Source organism: Erpetoichthys calabaricus, chromosome 10 (genome assembly GCF_900747795.2).
Source record: "Erpetoichthys calabaricus chromosome 10, fErpCal1.3, whole genome shotgun sequence".
NCBI lineage: Eukaryota > Metazoa > Chordata > Cladistia > Polypteriformes > Polypteridae > Erpetoichthys > Erpetoichthys calabaricus.
Window position 1 is genome coordinate 85,458,454 of NC_041403.2, and position 12,391 is coordinate 85,470,844.

General features: G+C 36.4%; 1 protein-coding gene across 3 annotated transcripts in view; it reads left to right on the forward strand.

Moving 5' to 3' along the window:
* ssx2ipa (synovial sarcoma, X breakpoint 2 interacting protein a) overlaps nt 1–12,391 on the forward strand; it is a 59,840-nt gene that overhangs the window by 31,069 nt on the left and 16,380 nt on the right. For all 3 annotated transcript variants that reach the window (XM_028811536.2, XM_028811537.2, XM_028811538.2), the window contains 5 exons: nt 38–148; nt 603–738; nt 2,893–2,968; nt 5,202–5,379; nt 6,391–6,541. In XM_028811536.2, the coding sequence (XP_028667369.1) occupies nt 38–148; nt 603–738; nt 2,893–2,968; nt 5,202–5,379; nt 6,391–6,541 (652 nt within the window). The remainder of the gene's footprint in view (nt 1–37; nt 149–602; nt 739–2,892; nt 2,969–5,201; nt 5,380–6,390; nt 6,542–12,391) is intronic.

The window sequence follows — 12,391 nt, forward strand, 5'->3', positions numbered from 1 at the left end:
TTTATAAAAGCGTAACCATAAGATTAATTTTTAACAGGAACAACTGGAGTTATGTAGAAGGGAAAATAAGTCCTTTCAAGAAAGAGAGCGGCAAGTGCATCTTAAGAATAAAAGTTTGCAGAATTCCTTGAAGAATGAAAAAGAGGAGGTAATTGTACATGCAAAAAAAAAAAACATTGTATGGACCTGGATTTTTATTATATTTATTAGGTATTCAATTTTAATTTACTGTAGATATTGTTCCCTAGTAATCTCCTTTTATAAAACTGCTGTTCCATATGGTGTTTCATATATGATCCTTTATACAAAGCAGTCCATGACTGCATCATCTGGAGTGTCTCAGTGTTGAGCATTTAGTTATAAAATGTATTTTTCTGTTATCTTGGTAAGAACTGTTTGTTTTGGGTAACAAATATTCTCTTGATGCACAAATTATAAAGTTTAAATGTTAACATGTAACTTGTTAATCCATTATATGTTCAGTGCCAATAAATTACTGTAGATGTGTTTCTGCAAAATTGCTTTTGGGTACCTGGACATTCGCTGACAGCACTGGCTTGCTGTGTTGCATTGTTTTACTAAACGTCCCCCTTCCCCCATAGGTTCAAAAGCTTCAGAATGTAATTGCAAGCCGCGCCTCTCAGTACAATCATGATATGAAAAGGAAAGAGCGAGAATTCGGTAAACTAAAAGAACGTTTGAATCAAATCCTTATTGACAAAAAGGATAAAAAGATGGGTATGTATTGTTTGTAAAGTTCTTTTTATACTACAGAAATTTATCATTAACTATTCTTTTCTTCATCTTCATTATTGCCTGTCCTTTAGAAGTATTAAGCATCTCCTGTGGTTTTTCTTTGCCTTCAATGGCAAGCCACATTTTACTTTACAGATAGTTCAGTTCTCCTAGTGGTTTGTTTTCTAAGCAGCTTTATCAATCTGTATATTATTGACAGTTGTAAAATGACAATATGTTAAAATCAATAAAATGAAATGTTTAGTAATTTTAATATCTTATTTGGTAGTAAGGACTTTGTTCAATGTCAGAATTCTGACTAAGAAACTTTGACAATCTGTACTGTACAACAATCTACTGAGAGCTTAAAGGAAGGAGGTCTTAATGTTATTAATGACTTTGTAGTTTTACTATAGAGAAATATTCATTTAGACTTAGTTTTTCTGTGGCACTTGTACAACTGCAAATTATACTGAAACCTGCTGTTCACTTGAGTATATACTGTACATGGCATTTTCTTGTAATTTGTTGGGTGTTAAGACAGAAGCAAGCTTATTGACTATTTATGCATTTACTATACATGTTTGGTTGATAAACTGATTTTTTTAATAGACTAACTATTACATGTGTATTTTTGTTTTTAATTATTTTCTCAAGTATGTGGTGTTATCAAAGATTTTCATCTTGTACTGATTTTAAAGAAATAGTTTACGATTGTGTATTATTCTTTATAAATACTACATCAGGCTTGATGTTTATGTAACACAAAAAGGGCGGCACGGTGGCGCAGTGGGTAGTGCTGCTGCCTCGCAGTTGGGAGGTTCGCTTCCCGGGTCCTCCCTGCGTGGAGTTTGCATGTTCTCCCCGTGTCTGCGTGGGTTTCCTCCGGGCGCTCCGGTTTCCTCCCACAGTCCAAAGACATGCAGGTTAGGTGGATTGGCGATTCTAAATTGGCCCTAGTGTGTGCTTGGTGTGTGGGTGTGTTTGTGTGTGTCCTGCGGTTGGTTGGCACCCTGCCCAGGATTGTTTCCTGCCTTGTGCCCTGTGTTGGCTGGGATTGGCTCCAGCAGACCCCCGTGACCCTGTGTTCGGATTCAGCGGGTTGGAAAATGGATGGATGGATGGAAAATTGCTAAGTGACAGGCAGTACTTCACATCTAATGAAAATTTAACATGTTTTGAATATTCTGAGAGCTTTCATTTTTTTAATTCTAACATTTTTTGTGAAAATGACCCCTTCCAGCAACTGGCCTGATTTTCTTGGACACTAATTTGTATACTGTGTTTATATTTTTTTCTGTAATTGCTACTTTATAAATGTAAATAATTATTATTATTAATTTTAGTGCTTTTCTAGTAATGGAAAGGTTTAAATGAATTCAGACTGAAATCTCATTATGAAAACCACAGCTTATGCCGTTTTACACAAAGACCTGTAGATAATTAAATTGTATTATATTCCACACATACAAGTGGATATGTGGATAAAACCTCAAGTGTTCAAAGCTCCATTGTTAGTAAATATATTGTATAATATTGTAGTTAAGCTAGCTATAACTGCCATTATGAATATGCTACATATTCCCTTCCTTTCTAACACGTTATCATTGAGTACTTTTGGCCAACAAATTATTCAGCAGAAGTGTTTCAAAAAAATGCAGCTTGGGTTTATTTTTATATCTTTGTAAATACAATTACCTCACTGTGACTGCTCTTTGTCATTCTGAACTGTAAGTGTTGAGAAGGGTTCATAGGTTTGGGGTTATTATAATGAATGTGTTATTTCTTGAGCTTATATGAAAAAGTACATTAGTCCTTAGATTCTTAACCCTAGCTAACAGCTTAGGTTAAGTTTAGTCTGGTTATGTACAATATTTATCCAGTTAGTCAGAAGTAAAACTCAAATATCACTTTCATTGAGGACAGAATGGCGAGTGTGTAGGCGAGTATTGATTTACTAAATGCCAAAATATCAGATCCTAATGTTTTTTTGCTAATTGTAGCCTGTGAAGTTTTGGCAAACCGAAGTGTTTTTTTTTTTTATTATTATTATTTTTAATCTTGGCAAAGTTTAAGTATATATGTGTATGTGTGTGTGTGTGTATGTATATATATAATATAATATATAATATAATATTTTTTTACATTTCTCTATAGCCATTGAAATTCTGAATTATGTGGGACGACCAGATGGAAAAAGAAGTGTTTGGAAAACTGGAAAAACTGAGGCTAGGTATGGAATGTTCTATGATTATTATGATTGGAAAGATTTTTCGCAGTAAAAGTGACCACATTGTAGATCAAAGTACTCTGCTACATGTAGTTTGTTGGTATATGCTTCGTGTACACCAGGCATGTCAAACACGCGGCCCGCAACAGAAATCTGTGCGGCCCGCATGACAGATCCTAGTTAGCACTGAACTTGTACAAAATGATTACTATCGTTTGTGATTGAATCATTCTGCCTCTTCGGTGTTACTTATTGACTTTTCTTACTTCTGCCTTCTGACAAAAGCGCATTTTCCCATGGCATTACGGTACCGGAAACGTCATCTGCTAGTATAGCCACAAGCCTTGACCAAAGTTAATGAGCCGCAGCGTCACAACTGAAGTGCTAGGCTGCAGCAGCAGGCAGCAGGGGCGGTCTTAGGCATGTGCAAACTGTGTACCTGCACAGTGCCGCCAAATCCCAGGGGCCGCCAAGCCAATATATATTGAATATAAAACAGAAAGAGAAAATAACGACACAGCTGACGGCAATGTGGCCGAAAAACATTGTGTTTCTTGTTAATTAGTACGCTGTATTTACAAATGTCGCTAGAGTCGGAGCAGTAAGCTATATGTAGTATTATAACGTTCTGCCGTAATGAGAATAACATGGGCCGCCACTTGGTTTTCAAGTATATAGAAGCGTGTCATGAGCACGAGGCGGCTATGCAGTGTCCGCAACGGATTTGGCCATCCGCTGTGCATAAGATACCGTATTGACATTGCCAGGCGAAGGGGTCACCGATTCTTTCTCTGCTTAGGGCTGTCACGAGCCTAGAGCCACCCCTGCTAAGGCTACACTACTGACTGGGCTGCTGAGACTGGCCACTGGGCAGAACTGACCATCACGAGTAGTAATAGCCTGCATATTTTCACGTTTTTTTGCTCTAGTTTCATGTAATTTTGTGCTAGTATTGTAACGAACAGTTAGTGCAGACTACAGCTGAAGATCTGAAGTGGACGCGAGAAGTTGGTGATGTTTATTAACATATTTTTGTGATTTTGAGTTTGTAAAATTTTTGTAGGTCAGGTGGCTTTTTGCATATCGGCTTATTTTACAATATTGGTAAAAGAGAAGTTGGTGAGTTGTTAACATATTTTTGTGATTTTGAGTTTGTAAAATTTTTGTAGGTCAAGTGGCTTTTTGCATATTGGCTTATTTTACAATATAAACTTTGAAGTAAACTTAGTAAAGTAAAATATGATTTTTGGAGGATTTGTTTTCCAACTTGAATTACTGAGCAATGAATTCAGTGAGCATTTTCGTGATTTCAGTTCACACAAACAGGGCATTGCGCTGTTCTTTTACAACGTTGAGAATGCGCCTGGGAATATCCAAATGGAATTGATTGAAGTGCAGTCAGATTCTATTCTGAAGACAAAATACAACGAAATTGGTGTGCCAGGCTTGTATGCTTACCTGGCACCCTCGTGTGTGCAGATCCGTAAGTTGGCATTGAGAGTACTGTCAATGTTTGGAAGCACTTACCTTTGTGAGCAATTGTTTTAGTTAATGAAAGCTACCAAAACCCCACATCGCTCAAGACTTACCGTCGAGCACCTTTCATCCCTCATAAAAGTTGCAGCTGCACAGGATTTCAAGCCTGATATTGACGAACTGGTTACTAACAAGAGATGCCAAGTGTCGGGACAAAAGAAATAAATCTCACACTGTAAGGCTCCTATATAAGCAATGAATATAATATAATGAATATAATATAATAAGGACCTAGCTAAGACAGGATTTCAAGCCTGATATTGACGAACTGGTTACTAACAAGAGATGCCAAGTGTCGGGACAAAAGAAATAAATCTCACACTGTAAGGCTCCTATATAAGCAATGAATATAATATAATGAATATAATATAATAAGGACCTAGCTTAGAGGCTAAGACTCTGATTCTACACTGTTGTATGGAGAGTGTATGGAAATAAATTGCTTTTCTTTAAACCTTAAGTGTTACATTTTTTAAAGTTTTCAGTATTGGAAAGAAAGCTACAGTAACTTTGTATAATAGTATAATATAGTATTTGTTACAGTGCGGCCCGCTGACACACGTATGACAGTCGAAGCGGCCCACCAATGGTAGTGAGTTTGACATGCCTCGTGTCCACGGTGTACGAATTTTAAGGCCTAGATACATTTAATAGTATGATCTGAACTAGCATATTGGACTTTTATTCACGTTTTTTGTAGAAATGAAGAAGAGATGTACAAAGTTCTTCTCGGTGATTACGAGCATCGTCTAAAAGACCTAATGATAGAAAATGCAGAACTCAAAAAAGTATTGCAACAGATGAAGAAGGAGATGATGACAATTTTGCATCCTCAAAAGCATGGATTCAAGGAGAAAAAGGAAGAGAGCATTGATCCAGTTAGTAGTTTCTTCATACATATTCTTTAGGAAATTACAGGATGACCTATTTTTTCCTCAACACTTGCTAAATACTCACAAATAATTAGTCATTAAGTTCATATTATATGTTGGTGGTGCTTTAGTGCTGCTGTTTTTAGTTTGCTGGTGTTGTGTGATGGAATGTTTTTGTGAATTGTGTTGTGTTTTTTTTTTTTTTGTTTTTAACATTTTTCATTTTATTGAACGATTGTTTAAAATGAATTATTTACTAGGGAGTTATTATTGATTACATCTTGACTGAAGAAGGGGCCTGAGTTGCCTCAAAAGCTTGCATATTGTAATCTTTTTAGTTAGCCAATGAAAGGTGTCATTTTGCTTGACTTTTCACTAGTGAATTATTCAAAATGTAGAGGATGCTAAATTTACAGAATTTACGAGCTCCTTAGCTAAGTTTTGAGTTCTACATTACAGAAATGGATGTTATAATGGTTACTGTACTATTTACAATATTTCTTACCCACCTTCCTCACCCCAGTGAAAAAGAGATGTGCTACATCACTTAGATTAGATAAAAAACAAAAAAAATCAAACAACTCTTGATTCTTCAGTATTTGGCAGGCAATACTGAATTGCTGTAAACCGCAAGGCCATTATAACAATATCAGACTTCTTTTCTCTTTCTTTTTACTCTTTCTATACTTGTACTCATTTTGATTTATTTGCTAGGGTAGGAGGGATACTTCTTTGTAACTGTAGACAATGTTTATAATATTAATTGTATGTGGATTCCCTACATTTACTGTAGAGCTATTTTAAATTCAAATTAAAGATGTTTAAAAAAATCTAATTTATGCATAGATTCAAGCAATAGATCTAGTATAGTGGGCGTATTGTATATTAAGCATTACAATTTTGTAGCTATTTAATGCAAGTATTCTTGAAGTCATCTGTTTTGAACTCTACATTCTTACTGGCTTATTGTGTGTGTGTGTGTGTGTGTGTGTGTTATTTATTTATTTTTTTGGTAAGGTTGCATCTGATGATGAAGAGGAACCTGGTGAAAACAGCAAAGAATATGGTCTTGATCTCTCCTGTGAATTGGCACGAGAAAAGCTCACAAACAGTATACGACAACAATGGCGAATGCTCAAAAATCATGTGGAAAAACTAGACAATCAAGGTAAAAATGAGGGAGTTCAATCATTAATGTAACTTTTGAGATATGGAAGATATAAAAATATTATTAAGCTGCCAGTTTGGGGCATGCCTTTTGAGTTTTTTGTTGGTAGTCTTGTTCATGTTTATATAATTATAATATTGTTTATGATGGTACTTCTCACGTGTAGGTTATAGTGATGGCCCAGAAGAAATTTTAATTTAATGTTTGTCAAACAGAGACAAACTTATATGATATAGTGGAGTCCATAGGGGGAAGAGGAATATCTGATTTTACTCCTGCTGCATAATCCACATGCTCATTATCCAGTTGCTATCACAAAACAAGTGCTTTGTCTTTGCTAAAATATTAAGTTCCTTCCTGGAAAGGGAGCTTTCATAGTAAACGGGAAAGGCTCATTTCACATAATATTGTGCTTTTAAATTTAAGAGGCACCTCTCCTCCTTCATTAATCCAAGAGTATTGGCTGAAAACAAATTTTAATCTTACATCAATACAAATTTACATTGGGAGAGTAACATAAAAAATATCACCTTTTGGGTACAGTATTCTTTTAAGCATAAAAATGATTACGTATTATGCACTAGGTGCCTTTTTTGGGTTGGTGGGATTGTATCAACAGTGTTGAATAATCTGAAGATCTGTAATACATGTGAAGTACCTGGTGATTGGAACTTCTTATGGAGGGGAAATGCAAGAACAATTATAATAGAAGTATATAAAAGTACTAGGGGGTTATGTGCCGTTGTGAAAAGGGGGGCTGAACGCACCCCAAGGAGACACGGTCGCTCCTCCGAAACCCCTCTTAAATGGTGATACAATGGGAAACAAATAGTTTTGTTTTTTTTTTTTTTTTAATTCTCCTCTTTGCACGATCAGCTGCTGCCATGCCGCATGATCTGCATCTTGTGCGGCTCTTTGAACATTTAAAAGACTGTACAGCAGCTGTCCTTTTGTCTTGCTGCCTTGTCTCTCTTCTCCCCCAGACATCCTCAAACACTATTTGATCTCTTTTCACTGTTCCTTTATTTCACAGAGTTATTTTCCGTTTGTTTGCGCTAATGCGATCTTTACTCATTATTTTTTTGAGACTTTCAAATTTTCCTACTTCCATTATCTCTAACCTGCTCTGCATTTGTATCACGCCAATGTTTTTGAATCCTTTACGACGTTCTACTTTGTCTTTTTCCGGACCCGGGCGTGGTTAAATCTCTTGGCACAAAGGGAGCACAGGAAGTGTCTGCCAAAAGCATTCCAACAACTGAGAGGTTAGATGACCGTGGTCTTGTTTGAAAATGGCTGTAAGTAGGGCTTGACTTGCAAAAGTCTCCGTCTCGCGGGACTTGCTTCCAAAGGTTGTGAGTATGATGTGACATGACTGTCTGGCTGGACGTGAAAGTGTCTCTCTTCTTTGTCTCTCTTCAAAAGATCATGTCTCGTCACAGGAAAAAAGTCTTGCATCGTCCGAAGATTTTATTTTTATAATAGATACCTTAATCCTATGTAAATTAATGGAAACTATAGTCGAAAATACACTGAAGTAGTGCTTTTGTAAACCGAATATTTTAGCTCTTTGAGGGCTAATTTTTTTTCCCCATTTCAGTTCAAGGTTGTATACATTTTCCAAAAAACTCTGTGTTCTGAAAAGCACACAAAGCAATGATTTCACACGTAAATCAGCATAAAATGCCATTGTGTTTTATGTTCCATGAACCAACATAGTCCTGCAAGGTATGGTAATGTTTAAACGTGTGGCATTCACTGCCACATTACACTGCTTGCAGTGTTCATTACACTTTTGCCGCTGTTTCAACTGGTGATGGCAGCAGTCACAGTATGCAGCACCTGAAACTGCACCCGCAGTGTAACACATACTGCAAGCAACATCCTACTAGCAAATAGAGTCCAACTATAATGTAATGAGGCTTTTGTCAATGTTAACAGTCAATTGCCACCCTCTACCTCTGCCTTTTGAAAGAATTAAGTGATAAGCAGCTTGCTGTCTTTTTTTTTTTTTTTTTTTTTTCTCTTTATTTCTGGAATTTAAATCTGGTTGACATTTAGAATGCTGAGATTTACAGTTGCTAGAGCAACAGTGTTCTTTAGTATTGTGGGTTTCTACTATAGATTTAAGACTTTCATTTTCATTTATTGATGTTCAGGTAAGTTTTTGAATGAGTATCACATTTGGATGTAACAAGTGTGAAAATTCAACACTGTCAATGGTTGCTGGCTTTTGTTTATTCTTACCTTTTTTTTTTTTTTTTCTTTTTTTTTCTTTTTTTTTTTGGAAGCAGGTTTTCACATACAATGGATTGAAAAAACATTCAGACCCCTTCATTTTCTGCATACTTCATTGTGTTTTTGATATTCTTTTAAATGTATAAATTTACTATTTTTGCCTATCAATTTATATATATCCCATAACCCTAAATTACTAAGGGAAATTGTTTTTTTCAGAAAGGTTTGCAAATTTTTTTCAAAATCAAAAAACTGAAACCTGGTACTCCTAAATCATGGTCTTTTGCTTCCTGAATGTTATCCTTAATGTGTTTATAACTTGATTTGGAGTCCACCTGGACTAACTGAATTGATAGGACATAGTCTAGGTAGGCACATGCCTGTGTATATAAGGTCCTGTAGCTTACACTGTGTCGGGACAAAAACTAAGCAATAATGTTCAAGGAACTCTCCACATACCTCCACGATCTAACCACAGTGAGACATGGATCCAGTGCAAGGGTATACAACCATTTTTAAAGCCTTGAGTGTTCCCAGGAGGTCAGTGTCCTCAATAACTGTGAAATGGAAGAAGTTTATCAAACTGCATTTAAGCATCCATGAGAGCTCGGGATAAAAATGATCTGTTCTGATAAGGCAAAAATGGAACTCATTGAGCAGAACTCCAGGCACTATGACTGGCGAAGCTTAGGCATTGCTTATCACATGCCTAATACCATCTGATCCCCAAGGCAAAGTATGGTGGTTGCGTCATTATGCTTTGGGGTGCTTTTAGTGATGTGGAGGCTCATCATTATTTTGGGAAGAGAGAATGCAGCCAAATACAGAGGCTTCCTTGAAGCAAACCTGCTCTGGGGTGGATGTGACCTCTGACATAGGCGATGGCTCACCTCTTAGAACATGAGTGAAATTAATCTTGTCTGAACAGCCAGGATAACACTGGAGTGGCTTCAGGACTATTCTCTGACTGTTCTTCAGTGGCCCAGCTGAATCCTAGACTTAAACCTCCATTGAACATGTGTAGGAAGACCTGAAGATGGCAGTTTACAGACCTTTCCCATCCAATCTAATGGATCTTGAGAGTATTTTCATGAGAGAATGGGGTAAACTGCCCAAATCCAGGGGCCTCATTTAGAACGCCTTGCATAGAATTCACACTAAAACATGGTGTATGGACAAAACTAGAATGTGTGTACACACATTTGCATAAAACTGGGCGTAACCCAAGCACTTTCCCTTTATGTATCCCAATCGTGAATTTTAATACATATGCATGAGCCTACAGCCCCATCCCCTCCCTGAATTTTGCCTGTTTGAATATACAAATCAATATGAATAGACCCATCTATTCAGTGTTTTGTTAAGATAATGGCAAAAGCACTTTTTTTTTTTTTTTTTGTTTTATAAATAAAAAACGGAGGTCCCGCTCAGTGAAGTGGAGGCAAGGAAATACATACTATTTAGTGGCTTTAAGCAGTGGTATAAGCAACAAAAGAAATTGATGGAGTGGCACAGCTTAGTGGAGGCAAGTTCAGAAAGTTGCACTGTGCCTGAAATAAAGAAAAGAATTGGTCAGATATCAAAGTTGACCTGAAAAGGCGAGTCTCAGCCCATCATCTGTGTCAACACCACTGAAGGAAGTAGCAGAATTCTGGGGCTCTTTATGTTTGAGCAGCGAGCTGCTGCAGTTATCGGTGAGACACTTCTATTTCTCACCACAACATTAATAAGATGCCTTTTTGCATCACAGATAATTTTTACATTAATAAAGTGGAAATGCTTTCTATTTACGTAAGCAAATTAAATTCTTTAAGGCACCTTTTTAGCAATGTGCGTTCAGTCAATCCCTCTGATTACATTTGGAAAATCGGACGTTGCTCCAAATTGCACTTTGATGTTTGCTGTTCAACCACAGTGTAAGGAAATTATGTATAGCTGGATGACAAGTGGATAATACCGTTCCATACTACTGGCATGGCGTGACTCAGTGATGATTGAGAAATACCTGATCGGTCAGCCAGTTCACGTTGAAAAGGTCCTGTGGCTAAAAACCTGAGGGTGGACAGGGCTTGCAAAGGAGCAGGTACAGCACAATTCCTCAAAGTCTGCTTTTGTAAAGCCAGTCCTTATTTAAGCACATACTGTAGCTCCAAGAGTATAGCTCTTGGATGTATAAATAGAGTAAGAAGCCAGTTATCATCATGGGACAATACGTGCTCTCTTCTAATTCTTCCAACACTAAAGCAGCCCTGGTAGTTGGAATAGTTTGGCTATTCCGTGCACCATTATTTTGTTACAGATTGATTACAGTTAAGTGCTTTAAATTTATAAACAATATACAGTTAATTTCAGTGTATTTGATAAAGCCAGCATCATGGATGCAAATCTGGTGGGGGGAAAAAAAAGGGAAACCACTCGGAAACAGTAGCACTGCTTTAACCTGGTGCCATCCACTTGCAAAACGGAGCAGAAACATGCATACACATAGTCTGAGGCTGTTGTGAAAATGTGTGTGGCATAATGTCAAGTTTAGTTTTTACACATTTCGATGTGTATATGAAAATGGATATACGCAACATTTTTGTGCATACTCATCGTTTATACATGAGGCCCCAGGTGTGAAAAGCTTGTAAAGATTTATCCAAGAACACTCAAAACTGAAATTGCTACCAAAGGGGATTCTGCAAAGTACTAAATTAAAGTTCTGAACACTTGTATGAAGAAGAGATTTCAGGATTTGATAATTAATGAATTTGTAGACTTTTCTGAATAAGTTTTCATTATGAGGTATTAAGTGTAAAATGATGGGCAAAATGACAAATTTTTCCATTTTAAAATAGAGGTAGAAATAATTTCAAATTTTATTATGGTTTGTAAATTATAGTGTTTGGCAGTTCTTTTCAGATATTTTAGTAAAGGCCTAGTCTCAATTTTAAATGATGCTGTATTCATAATGTAACTAATGCTCCCCTCTTGAGATTTTTGGTTGCTTATGTTGGATTTACCTGTGAAGGTCTCCGTGTTTTTAGATGCAGTAGGCTCTGCATCTTAAGTGACCACTGTAAGAAATCGCTCATGCCAAGGTAGTCTGATTTACTGATTTTTTTTTTTTTACATTTTTTTGTGTGTGCATTGCTATTTCCAATCTATTTTTCAGTGCCCCCACCCTAAACACAACAAAGGATGTCTTTGTGTTACTATTATAATGTTCCACATGTTGTTCAGCTTGATATATATTCTGTTTACAAGCTGTTATATACATATCATAAACTTGAAAGGAGCTTTTATAATGTTTGGTATTAATAGGTGCTCTCTAGTTTTTTGTTTTTTTTTTTGTTGTTTTTTTTTGTTTATTAAAACATTAAGTTCAGTTTTGTGCCCATATTTCTTTCTAGTTGAATTCTGGTTTGTTAGTATATGTAAAATAGTTCACCTGTAAAGACTTAAAGAATTATTTGTTTTTGAATTTAAAATGTTTATGATTCTAGAAAGACTTGCTTTAAATTTTCAGGATTCAAAGACACATTCAGGTTGATCTGCGTTCAGCATTTGCAGAATCCAAACAAGGCAAGCATTCCCCTCCTGCACTCTCCAGAATGCTGCTCAATAATT